We start from the raw sequence: 13,599 nt of genomic DNA, 5'->3' as shown, positions 1-13,599 counted from the left end.
ATTACATCCACCATACAATTCAGTTTCATTGCTTTGATTTATTTTTATTTTTTTTGTCCATATGTGCAGTTGAAAAATGGCTTTGTACTCCTCAAGCAATTATAACAGCGCTATGACAACTGTGAAACACACACCTACACACTGTAGTGCACTTGGCAGGACGCACACCTATAGTGCTTCTTCAGTCATTGACTGTGGGTGGTTGGCATGTTCAGGACGACCTCCACCGCAGGAAGAGTTAGTTCTCACAGAAGACAAACAACTCCATTCAGCCTCCATCCTTGACTAAACACTTTTAATACACAGTTTCACACCACAACCAATTACACAGTTCCAGGAGGAACATTATTACCACCATTTAAAGCTGATCATTTGATGAACAGATCGTCTGTGTGTTCACAAGCTGGAGGATTATTTTGTCCAGCTGTCTGAGAAAGATCTTGTTGTGGTTTTCTCACGCGTCGCTCTATTTTCCGTTCAGACGGTTGTAACCGCGGTGTCTTTTGTGTGTGTGTGTGTGTGTGTGTGTGTGTGCTGCCGTGGTAATGATTTGCACATTACTCAAGGAGGAAAAAGGCCAGACTCCAGAACAGCTGGGCTCCCCATGGTGACAGTCCTGTTTACCGCTTAGACCCCCCTATTCATTATCATGTCATCTGCATAACCAAATTACCCAGAATGCCATTTTGGCATGATGGTCTGCATGTGCGGATCTGTTCTGTAAGCCAACTGCCCTTGGTGAAATGTTAATTGATGTAGTCTATTTAATTTAATTAATTTGAATGAATTATTTTTAATAGGGTTGAATGAATGATTCAATGACTCACTCATAAAAAAATCACTTGTTTCAACACTGGATGAATCAGCGTTTTTGAACGAATCTCTTGAATGAATGATTCAATGACAAATACATATTTTAACAGTCACTTGTCGCCACCTACTGGTGTAACGACGTAATTGATACAATCTTTATTTGAAGCACAAAGTTATCTATTTTGATCGCTATCGTAGACATCAGTGTTTATATTCCGTTACTCAAATCCAGTCTGTCTAATTCTCAACCTTTCAGAAGACATTTTCTATCGCTTATCAAATACAATTAAGTGCACTTCTTTTTCTCAAGGGTGTATGACCTGACCTTCAAACTTCCCTTTTCAAAGCTAAACACAACAGTTAAAAGGGAAGTTTGAAGGTCGTACATCCTTGGGAAAAAGAAGTGCACTTAATTGTATTTAATAAGCAATAGCAAATGTCTTCTGTTAAAACGATACTGTCATGTTGTCCTAAGACACATTGAGTCCCAATACTGTCCCTTCCGCTTCTCCAAATCATTTCTCTCAAGTGGCAGAAGGCCAGAAATACACTATATAATGTGCATGGGACTCCACAGGAGTTTATCCTCAGTTAAAAAACAAAACCTGCTGATGTTGCCAGTTCCATCGTTTGGCCTTTGTTAATATACAAGAGCTGTAATTCTCTATTGTGCTACAACAGAAGTGATTGAATGAAAATAACTGAGAAAACCTGGTCCGCGTTCCGATGTTTTCACGACCACCACATGACTCTTCCCATGGTTTTCCTTTTAAAATCCTGTTGCTTTCCTGTACGGCTCCAAGGGGAAGTCTGAATGAAATCTGTGAAGATAGCAGGGCTGTTTTTCAATCGTGCACAGATGACTGGTCTTACATAAGCCGTTTCTCTGAGGCAATTACTTGCGCGGAAGTGCTTTTGTGTTGGGTGAAATCGACTGTGACTCTCCAGGTCAACTGCTGTTTCTTGCGTAACTCCTCTGTCAGGAAGAAACACGGGTACGTCACCCTGTGGCATATTTACTCTGGAATCTCAGTGAAGCTCCTTGATGTACTTTAACTTTCTGTAAGAGATGGTTGACACAAAAAGAGTCTTTGAGCTATTATGATCTTGGACATTTCCTGTCAAAAACCATGCTGGAGGCTGGGCTGAACTATATGTTGTTGTTTTTTCAGAGAAACCACCAACTAAAACTAAGATTACTTTGGAAACTGGAAATATAGTTTTCCACATTGTTTTTTTTTTTTTTACAAAATGAAAATTGAATAACGTTTATTTACCAATGTAACAAAACAGGACATGGTGATGAACTACAAAACTACTAAACAGTAAAGAAATGCCACACAGAAACTTCTATGAACACTTTTCTGAGTGATGATTGAATCAGAGTTTTGAAGCAATTCAATTACATGGACAGTTTGAACTGATTCACAGAAATGAATCTAACTTTTCTAACTCTAATGCCATTTTGTAACAGAAATTTAAATTGTGAACACTATTTAAACTGTCCTACAGGTCGCAAAACTGGTGTAATGATGCACTCTATAAGAATTAGTAAATAAAAATGTTCTTTAATCATCGCTATGGTCATATTTCATGTCTTTCTCAATATTATATATAGCTACAGTAGCTTGCAAAATCATAACTTGTCTTGTATATTGTGAACATTCAATATTAATATAGATATTTCTAGTTATGCTTAGCACTGACATTCCTAACCTAACCTTTTAGATTTAATTTCTAAAAATCAGAGTGGACAATGAATGGAAAATCATTGGGCAAAAGCAGGATTATTGAGATTCTTTCATAGTTTTTATTAATATTTCGATTTGAGCGTAGTTAAAGTTTTAGTAATTTTGTTGTGTGTTTTTGCCATTTTAATTTGATTTGATTTAAAAACATAGCTAAATAGTTTTTATATATTTTATTTCAGTTTATTTTAGCACATCAGGTTAACCTAATTGAAAATGAGAATGACAATGCCTTATCAACTTGCTGAAATAAAATACATTTTCTTTTTTTTACATTTTATTTTATTTCACTTAATGTTTATTTTATTTAAATTTACTATAATACGGTCAAAAGGTGTCGGAACCCTGTGGGATTTATAGGCTTAATTCTGTTTCAGATACATTTTGATTTCGATCTTTTAAATATAATCACATTTATAGCATAAGCACTGCGCGGAGAGACAAGATCATGTGATCGGGGTGTTTTTTGAAAGCAGATCTTCAAAGAGGCTGTAGTCAGGGAATCTGTGGGAATCTGCTCTTGGAGCCGCTGACAGAACAGGCACTCCAGAAAGCTGAGAGTGGTTTCCTCTGATTGTTTTTCATGGATGTGCAGATATCACACACTTCCCCTGTCTGTAAGCACTGATCTAGGAGCAGTGCTCCCACCCTCGGGCCATCAGCAAGAACATCTGACCCTGAAGCTGTCCTTCTTAATTACAAACAAGCTCAGGATCCAGACAAAGGAAATACTTTTGGTTTTGTGGCTGCATCCGTGTCACTTACATTCTTTAGTTTGTCTCAGTATTTATCCAGAAGCATTTGTTAGTTGTAGTGTGGTCAGCAAAGCTTTTCTTTTCATGTAAATAAGTTTTTATTTAAGAAATTCATGCAACAGACTCTTCCATCTTCTGATGGCTGGTTTAGTTAGTCTAGTGCTCAATTTGACAAAGTTCACTTTTTAAAAATGTACTTAAAAGACATAATTGGTCTGTATATAAAGAACAGGAGAGGGCCATGTATCGAACCCTGGGGTACTGAACTCTAAATGGTTTCCATCTTCTGATGGTTGGTTTAGTTGGGCACTTTCACAATAGAGCTTTTGATCTGTTTAACATCAGAGATTGTTTTGTTTGGTTGGTATGAAACCAGTTCTCCAAACTCTGTTGTGCACCAGCAAACCACACTAACTCTCACGCTGGTACTCACATTGATTGATGCTGTTCAGACATAAAGTACAATGTGCAACACCATCAAACTCAGACTCATTTATTTGTGTGCACACAGAATATTCAAACCAAATGTATTTTATTCTCGGTGGTACATCTCGGTTTCATGTAGCCTAGAACATCTAGTAACATTCTGTCCTGGATTTGTAGCTTTTATTTAAGACTGGCTACAACGTTGTCATTGTGAAAGCAAATGATTCATGTTACACTGTACCTTTAATAAACAAACACCAGTCTCTGTGTGGTATGGCCTGAAACGGATGATTGTTAGCATGTAAACACAGACTAAATAGATAGAGATGGGTGGATGCAGGTTCCTCTGAAGGTAGTCAGGATTTCTTGTATGTGTGTGTGTATGTGTGTGTGTATGTGTGTGTGCGTGTTCTCTGTCTAGTGCCAGGGGTGGAGCTCAGGTCTTTCTATTGTGCCACTGGGCCAAACCCACCTCACATTCACAGGCAGGTCAGTGGTTTTGGGTGGCTGGTCAGAGGAAGGGCAGATGAATGGTGGTATTGCCTCTTGGGGTTTGTGGATAGCAGCTACTACACTGTTACACTCCATTTCCTCTTCTATGCAGGGTTCACAAACTTCTTCTGACAATAACCTTTTCCTTTAGAAAAGCCTGACTGGAAAGTGGAAGTCTGTCAACCTAAAATAAATCAGCATCTCCACCCTGGTCAGTGGCACTGCTACAAGCACAGCAACGTGAAAAGAGCTTGTATAGACCAGCTCAGATCAGGATTATGAACACATTTACGTAAATGCAGATTACCACATTCTGCAACACCTAGTGTAATGACATACTGTACAACACACTGTTCCATCTTAGTAGTTTGATTAACCTGACCAATTCATGTTTGGCAAAACTGACACATTTCATATTGCTTTCAACCTTTTACAGTCATTGCATTTACATTTACATTACATTTACATTTATTCATTTAGCTGACGCTTTTATCCAAAGCGACTTACAAATGAGAACAATAGAAGCAGTTAAACTAACAATAGGACAACAATATGCAAGTGCTATGACCCTTCCCAGTTTAATCTAACACAGTACCTGTATTTTTTTTTTTTAGATAATAGAAATAGAATAGAAGATAAAGTGTTAGTATTAATGGATCAAGTGTTGCCGAAAAAGAAGCGTCTTCAGCCGTTTCTTGAAAATGGACACAGACTCGGCCGCTCTGCTTGAGTTGGGCAGGTCATTCCACCAGCAGGGAACAGACCAGGAAAAGGTCAGAGAAAGAGATTTAGTGCCTCTTTGAGATGGCACCACAAGACGGCGTTCACTTGCAGAGTGCAAGTTTCTGGATGGCACGTAAGTCTGAAGTAATGAGTTTAGGTAAAAGGGAGCAGAGCCAGTGGTTGTTCTGTTGGCAAAAGTCAGTGACTTGAATTTGATGCGAGCAGCAACTGGCAACCAGTGCAATTTTGTGAGGAGAGGAGTGACGTGTGCTCTCTTCGGCTCATTAAAGACCACTCTAGCTGCAGAATTTTGGATCAGTTGCAGAGGTTTGACAGTGCAAGCTCGAAGACCAGCCAGGAGAGCATTACAATAGTCCAGTCTGTATAGAACAAGCGCTCGGACAAGGAGTTGAGTAGCATGCTCTGATAGGAAAGGGCCTGATCCTCCTGATGTTGTATAAGGCAAATCTGCAGGACCGGTGGTTCTAGCAATGTGGTCTGTAAAGTTCAATTGATCATCAATCACAACTCCAAAGTTCCTGGCTGACCTTAATGGAGTTATGGATGACGAGTCGAGCTGAATGGAGAAGTTGTGGTGTAGTGCTGGGTTGGCCGGGACCACAAGCAACTCTGTCTTTGCAAAGTTTAGTTGAAGGTGGTGGTCCTTCATCCAGCCAGAAATGTCTGTCAGGCAGGCTGAGATGTGAGCAGCTACCGTCGGATCATCAGGCTGGAATGAGCGGTAGAGTTGTGTGTCATCAGCGTAGCAGTGATAGGAAAAAACATGTTTCTGAATCACAGATACTAGTGATATCATGTAGATGGAGAAGAGAAGTGGTCCAAGCACTGAGCCTTGAGGCACTCCAGTAGCTAGAAGTTGGGTCTTAGACACCACGCCCCTCCATGAGACCCTGAAGGACCTACCTGAGAGGTAAGACTTGAACCATTGGAGTGTGGTTCCCAAGATCCCCTTCGTCTTTAGGATTGACAGGAGGATCTGGTGGTTAACTGTGTCAAGGGAAGCAGACAGATCCAGCAGGATGAGAACTGAGGATTTGGAGGATCTTGCCAGTCTCAGAGCTTCAATTACCGAGAGCAGGGCAGTCTCAGTTGAGTGTCCGCTTTTGAAACCAGACTGGCTGTTGTCCAGGAGGTTGTTCTGTGTATGAAAGGAAGAGATCTGGTTGAAACAACTCATTCAAGTTTCTTCGCAAAGAATGGAAGAAGAGTACCGGTCTGTAAATTTCCAGATGCGCTGGATTTAGAGTGGGTTTCTTAAGCAGTGGGCTTACCCGAGCATGCTTAAATGCTGTGGGGAAAAAATGCAATTAGTTGAATTTAAGAGTGCTTTATTGACCCACTGAAATAAGACTTTAGTACATCTTTATAAGTAATTTCATAATTACTTCTATTGTAAAACTTTTAGTTTGACAAGGTGCACTTTTAAAAATTTTACTTAAGTGAAAGTCTTAAGTGGCATTTTATTTCATGAATAGTATATTATCTGAAAATACAGTTGTCTAAACAAATCTTTTAAGATTTAGGGTACACTACAAGTGCATATTAAATACAATTAAGCACACAAAGCTATTAGAAGAATATCATGGAACTACCAAGTACAAAAAACATACTAGTTGTACTATAGTACTTTCTGTTACCTTTGTGTTATTAAGTTAGAAGTAAACTACAAGTGCACATTCACTACAGTTACTGTAAGCACACTTCTTTTTCACAAGGGAAGACAGCAACATAAGAAGCACTATAATGCAGAGTGTAATATGATATAAAAGATATCCCAGAGAGTGTATATAAAGAAGATGAGGGGGCCATGTATCGAACCCTGAGGTACCCCGAGTGGGTTTCTGATTAAATTTAGGCTGTTTTCTCACTGTTTGTGCATATGAGTCAGAACCATGGTATGCTTGCTTCATCAACTTGAATACTGCCATGAGGCAGACTTAGGAAGAGACAGTGCTAGTTTCCCTGTAGAAGTGACTCAAAAACGCTAGTTGGAATATGTGGCCTTAGACACTCCTCCCTTCCAGGATACCATGAAAGATCTACCCATGAAGTCGGACTCAAACCAGTCGAGTGGAAGGAGAGTGATAGATTTGCCCCAGATAAGAGGAATAGACTCTGTGCTGTCTGGATTCAGTTAAAGACACAATAGGGCTCAGTTGTGGGACATGTTTGTCTATTCAATAGCTCTGATATCACTCCCGGGAAAGATCAGAAATAAACCACCTGCTACCAGAACAAGAATACAAGATCATTATTGACTTAAGAACACATGCTGTTTGTTTTTGATTTACGTCATCTGTAGTCATGTAGTCTAGAGCTGGGCATGCTTGACAGTGAGGTTGATAATTTGCAGGCCATTTAGTCTAATATGGGTGAACTTTGGACCCGACGGGGTGAAATGAAGCTGTGAATGGAAATGTGCTTCACCTTGTTGTGAAACATCTTTCATTTCTATGAAGAAAGCTGTAATTTGACTTATCAAGCCTTGATATCTCTGAACAGATGTGACTCGTGTCATAGAGTCATAAGAGGCTATGTGTAAATATTTATTGTCAGTGGGTTTACTTGCAAGTGCATTCTAGTAAACTGTTGGTCAAGATTGTTGAATAAGAAAACCCACAGAGAATAGTCATCACAACCCATCTACCATATATGTCTAGATTATACACCAGTGTTTTCCAACCCTGTTCCTGAGGCACATCAACAGTACACATTATTTTGTCTCCCTTATCTTACCCATCCAATTAAGGTTTTAAAGTCAGCTGATGAGTTGAATCAGCTGTTTGTTTATGAAGAGTTTGAAAAGAGTTTGGTGTGCCTGTTAGCGTGCCTCCAGGAACAGGATTGGGAAATACTGGTAAACCACCACAAATATTTCCCATTTACTGCTTGTTCTATGTAGGGTTGCAGTAATGCTGGAGCCTATCCCAGAGTCACGGGTCTTAGATAGGGAAACACCTGTGTTGTAGTCCAGAGAAGACCGGACTTGGACTCAAGTCCATTTCAAGTCTGAGTCCATGACCATATTTTCAGAAATGGTCACTCGGTCTGGACTCGAACTCAAAGAAACTGGTCTCGACTGTTTATAGAAAGTATGGTCTTGGACTTGAGATGGACTTGAGCCTCAGTCCGGTCTTGTCCAATCTCGAGAACCACAACACTGCAGGGATTACTGCAGAATTTAGCTTTAATCCAAATCAAATATACCTAAACCAGCTAATCAAGGTCTTCAGGATTAGTAGAAAATTCCAGGCAGGTGTTATTGGTCAGGTTTAGTCCTTCAGAGAGTAGGGTATTACTGTAATACTGGAGGCTGCAGTTTCAGGACCGCAGTCCTAGGACAGCATTTCTAGGACCCTCTTTTTTATGTACTAGCAGTTTATACCATTTTAGAGCACTATTCTATTCTGTATTTTTATTATTAATTTTCAGTAATGATTTAGTTGTTTAATTATTTACATTTATTTTATATATTGTCCTAACCAACCCCTAACCCTAAAGACAACCTTTGGTAACCCTCTTGAAATATTTAGCCTAATTTGTTTCAATATATATGATACAATATATAATATATTATGCTGGAAAGAACAACCTTATTTTTTTCAAAACGTAATCAAGATATTTTCTGTGTACGTACAACACAAGACTTCCTTGTTTTATTCCACGCCACGGCGCTTCTCATCTAATGTGAGGCTTGAAAACGCAAACTTTTGAAAACGGGTTTCAAAGTGCAAGTTTTTGAAAACGACACCGTTATCGCCTCTGTTTAAACTACAAAAACGTGAATTTGTGAAAACGGCGACATCATTCGCATGCGTATTACGTGTTCAGTCTATAGGCACGTAGTGTTTCTTTATAGTGAAACTTTTTAGTGACGTCGCCATCTATTGGCCTGGCACGAATAATACAGCGGTTTTATCCGCAGATCCGTGTGATCGGGGAACGGGACAACGTTGTCATCTGATGTGAAAAACGCAAAGGAAAAACTTTTTTATTGCAGGAAAATAGTATTGCCAGGAACAAAGGATGCAAACTCCACAAAGAATAGATAACTTTTTTTTTAAGTATGCAAGCAATGTAGGGGTTTCACATTCATTGATAACATGACAGTAGAATTAGATGACTGATAAACATATCACAGAGTAAACAGCCAGCTAAACACTAGCACTCCTTTGCTAAATGTTTGCCTAGTCAAAGCTGCATAGTTTCGGGTACAGTCATTTGAATATGTATAAGGCTGGTTTCAAGCATTATGATTCACTGTGTCTACTGTGTAGTGTAATGTTCTGAGCAAACTTTAATTGGGGAATCATCAGTCATCAAAGAATCCAGTTCAGCTGTTTATTTTTCATATTTGTAATACATACTACATGTTTACACATTTCAAATAGCCGAGCAAGAGCTATAGGCCTACATTTCTTGTTTATTTCCACTCATCTGCATTTTTGCTACTGCTGCAATGCATAGCATGAGTTTATTATACACAACTGCACATGCACTGTATATAATTATTTTTGAAGTTGTAAATAAAAGTAAGTTTATTGGAGGACATTTTAAAAGAAAATACCAAAATGTCAAAATTTCACATTTAATACAGTGTTACTTCATTGTAATTATTGAAATTTAATAGAAATTTCAGACTGAAAATTGTTTCTACACCATTTTTTGTCCAGTGTAGCAGGAAACACACTTCAGCTTTCCGTTGACATCAAATCAGCTGACTCAGTTTACAAAATATGATCTTGCTGTGTCATGAAATTGAAGCCATGAGAACATACTCTAGAATCTGCAGAAATGGCTTGTTTGGCTGCACAAAATATGATCTGCTCGTTGTCTAATTCATTGTAATAATACATAAATGTTGTTACTATACAGTGAGTTAACTTGGCGGTCAGAATATCAGCGCCCTCTAGACAGCTATTTGCTGCATAGGTATTATAAATGCAATGGTTTTTATAAATTTTGGTTCTTCAGTGCTGATGCAGCAAAAGTAAAAATAAAAATTTGGCTGGTCTGACTAATGTGCATTCGCAATGAGTTAGCCAGACCAACCAAATTTGTATTTTTGTTTTTGCTGCATGACAAAAAGACAAAACAAAAAGGTAAAGATGTTCTGTTTCATGATCTTTTTCCATTGTATATTTTTGCGATCTTGCTTAAACAGCTGGTTTCAGATCACAGCACAGCATGTCTGTGGAATTGAGGTCAGGACTCTGATTTGGACACTGTGATATGCAGTCTATGTAATTTTCTCTGTTTATGCACGAACAGAGATTTACTACCATGTTTTGGATCTTTTCTTGGATTTTGACTGGCCCAAACTCAGCTGTGTTTTCAAATATTTAGGCTTTTGACACAATTCATCCGGTCCCCAAGTAGTAAAAACAACCCAAATTGCTGTAAGAACTTACTCCCTCCATGTTTCAGAGTTTGTAAGATCTTCTGGCGTTGGCAGCTGCAGTGATTGTGTCGGGTTGGCAGGGCTGATCCCAGGTCAAGGCCGAGGTTGTGTACACAGGATGTTCTTTTGGAGCCAAACCTTGGTTCCTCCCATTTTCTTTTCAATGGTTCCTCCTCACGAGATGGACAGGCTTTTGTGATTGCAGCAGATTCCTCAGATTCCCTGCCCTCTCTGAGATTCCTCCACACGAGACGCACAACACGTCCTCTGTTGCACTGCTGACAGGCCTGGTGTGAATCCGGGATAGATGTACAGTTGAAGCTGAGCAGTGGGATGAGTCATTTCATTTTGATTAGGGACCTGAACAATGAATCGAGACTGCGATATGGCTTAGTGACATTATCCAATAGCTGCGATTTAATTAAATAAATATATGCGCGACACTGTGTTCATTTGCACTCAAGCTGCTCATGATCTGGTGTTTCGGCATCTCAGAGTGGCTCATTCACAGTAAATGTGGTAAAAACTGTGAGTTTGGGTCTCTTATAAAGTGCGTTTGGGAACGCAACATGCACCTACCATTTCACCAGATTTGTATTGAGAGGCGTTTATAATACTGTTGCCAACAAAGAAGAGGCTTGACCCCCTGTTGTTTTCTGCCAAAATAAAAGCTTGATAATTTAATCTTTGAAAATGAAGAAATTAAGACAGCCATAACTGCTGGTACTGCAATTTTATTGTTATTCTGTAAAAGAAAATGTATATTATTTTTATTAAATACATTTTTTTTTTTATTGAACAAGGTAATAGTATTATGACAATAGTAATAATTTTGTTCTAATAATAATAATAATAATAATATTTTTTATTATTATTATTTTATAATGTGGCCACATCAATATTTAATGTAACCTATGATAACTAAGGTGGAGAGAGATTTTCACTTTATGGTTACTGACGGAGGTAATATAAATAAATAAAAATCAATATCAACGATATTGATATTTTGATGGCCAATGCTGATATCTTAGAGAGCAGGATGGTCGATATAATATGTGATATTACATAATTTAGTTTAATGATATTACATTGTTCCAATAAAATGTATATTTATGTTACATATTTACTAAATTAGAAATAATTTGAATTGATTGAAATAATTGGAAAAATAGTAATATTCAAAAAATAATTCGATTTTTTTTTTTTTTTTTTTTACATAAACATATTTATACTTTAGATAGAAACTTCTTTCTTCTTTAATCCTATTATAGTACTTTCTCCCCCCAGATAAATTTATAGCTAAAAACATGAATAAAAAGGGGGGTAAAAACACTGTATGCAACAGTGCACTCAGTAATCTGGTAAGTTTGTGCGCACTGTGAATCATATTTTCTCAAATAAAGACCAGGTGATGCTAATTTTACATACAGTACACAGTGAATATGACATGGTCAACTGGATTTAGCACAGCATGGACGGAGCATCACACAGAGTACATATGTTTTTATCCAGGCTGCAAATACACCCCCCAAAAGATCGAACATTTGGATTCGCCTAACTAAATGTTTATTAGGCATTCAAAGACCTGTTTAAATGTTATAGATACATATTTGCTGAATGGCGACAGTATATGATAAAGTTTTATAGCAGCCCAATCACTAATCCGTTCACTTTCTTTGTTTATCGGTTCTGTCTAATAATTTAACCGCATGGCATTCTCAGTGCTGGCAAAATAAAAGTCTTGGCGCTGTCAAAATAAAAGTCCACTTCCGACACTTATCAGCAAAACAGAAGTACTTTTCAGCTGATGCTGATGATTATAAAAATGCCAAATATCAGTTGATATATCGACCTTGGATATATATTGGACAACCACTGGAGTGAACCAAAGTCTGAACAGGCTTAAAAGGAAAATATTTCTACTGGTAGTTTGGTATTTTTTTGCCTGCTAGTCTAAGCAGTAGCAATACGGCATGTTAAATATTTGATAATATCGCAGTTCAAAAGGCAATAATTTTTTTACCAGTTAATTTAGCCCTAAAAGGATGGTTCTCAAAAAGTAATTTTTCAGGTTTTCTGTTTATTTAAGCATGCGCTGCAGTTTTGCTGTGCAATTCCTAAAATTAACAGCACCAAATGCAAGTAAAAATCACAGTTGGCGAGTAAATGTAACGTTGTCAATCGCCAGTTGGCCGGTAACATTGTTTATGAAATCTAACAATGCAATGTTGTGGAGAACATTAATAATGCTCGGGACAGTTTACGAAAGTGAAAGTTTAAGCCTCGCCAATTCAAAACATTAAAGCACAAGAAGATGCGAAAGTGAACTCAATTCGTTTCTCGCGCCCTGTGTGGAAAGTTTTGTGTGCACAAACTTCCGAAGCGTTCACCCTTTCTTTCACGTCTTCTTGCGCTTGAAAGAACAAATTCACACAAAGTATCGTAGTAAACATAGTCAGCTATGTCTGAAGTGAACTTAAATTAAGAAAGGAAAGTTCTTAAGTTGAGAAAGGAAACGCACATGTAACAGTATCAGTAGCCTGTACTGGATCTTTGCAGGTCTTAAAGTGTTTACTTGCTGCTGTCTGTGTCATTAATGTTAATCAAACAACAAAAATCACTCACTGCTCTTGTCTGAATTATTTTTATTTTTTTTACTTTAATAAGGATTAATCTGTTTAATTTATACAGTGAAGACTATGCAGTGATTCTTTTACATTTGATCACTTTATTAAATTTCTGTACCTGAAAACATCGGAAGGTATGGCAAAAAGTTAGTTTTAGGCCCTGTTTAAAACGATTTTTATAACCATATCTTTATCATTATCGTAGTAGTTGTGGTGTGCTATTCTTTTACATTTATAACCATTATTAAAACCTCAGTTATTGACATCATTCTTGGCGTGAACGGGCCTTAAGAGCTGTTCAAGTCATTATGTGATTAAGCGATATACATTATGTAACCAAATTTAGCACTGGTGTTTTCAATGGATTACATAATCCACTGTGAAATGTTTGATTGGTTTAATCAACTGGGCAGAATACTCAGATCCTGTTGTGTTGTAATTTATTTATAGATTGCAGAATTGAGGCGAAATGAGGAAGAAGCAGAAGCAGAGCTATTCGCCAGGGCAGGTTACACCCCTCACAGACTGATTCGTCTCCATGATGTCCTGACTGACGGCGCTGTGATGGAGCGTGTGAGTTGTGCTGTGGTTCA

At 38.0% G+C, this 13,599-nt stretch overlaps 1 protein-coding gene across 2 annotated transcripts in view; it reads left to right on the top strand.

Moving 5' to 3' along the window:
• Nucleotides 1-13,599, top strand: part of nherf1b (NHERF family PDZ scaffold protein 1b) — a 45,040-nt gene that overhangs the window by 2,194 nt on the left and 29,247 nt on the right. Inside the window, exon 2 of one of the 2 annotated variants that reach the window (XM_084127471.1) lies at nt 13,457-13,579. The exons of the other annotated variant lie outside the window; for it this stretch is intronic. Within the exon in view, the coding sequence (XP_083983597.1) occupies nt 13,457-13,579 (123 nt within the window). The remainder of the gene's footprint in view (nt 1-13,456; nt 13,580-13,599) is intronic. 2 annotated transcript variants of the gene reach the window in all.

This window comes from Abramis brama (genome assembly GCF_963993115.1).
Source record: "Abramis brama genome assembly, chromosome: 1".
Lineage (NCBI taxonomy): Eukaryota > Metazoa > Chordata > Actinopteri > Cypriniformes > Leuciscidae > Abramis > Abramis brama.
Note: the sequence above shows the minus strand (reverse complement) of the source record. Positions and strands in the feature narration are given on the sequence as shown.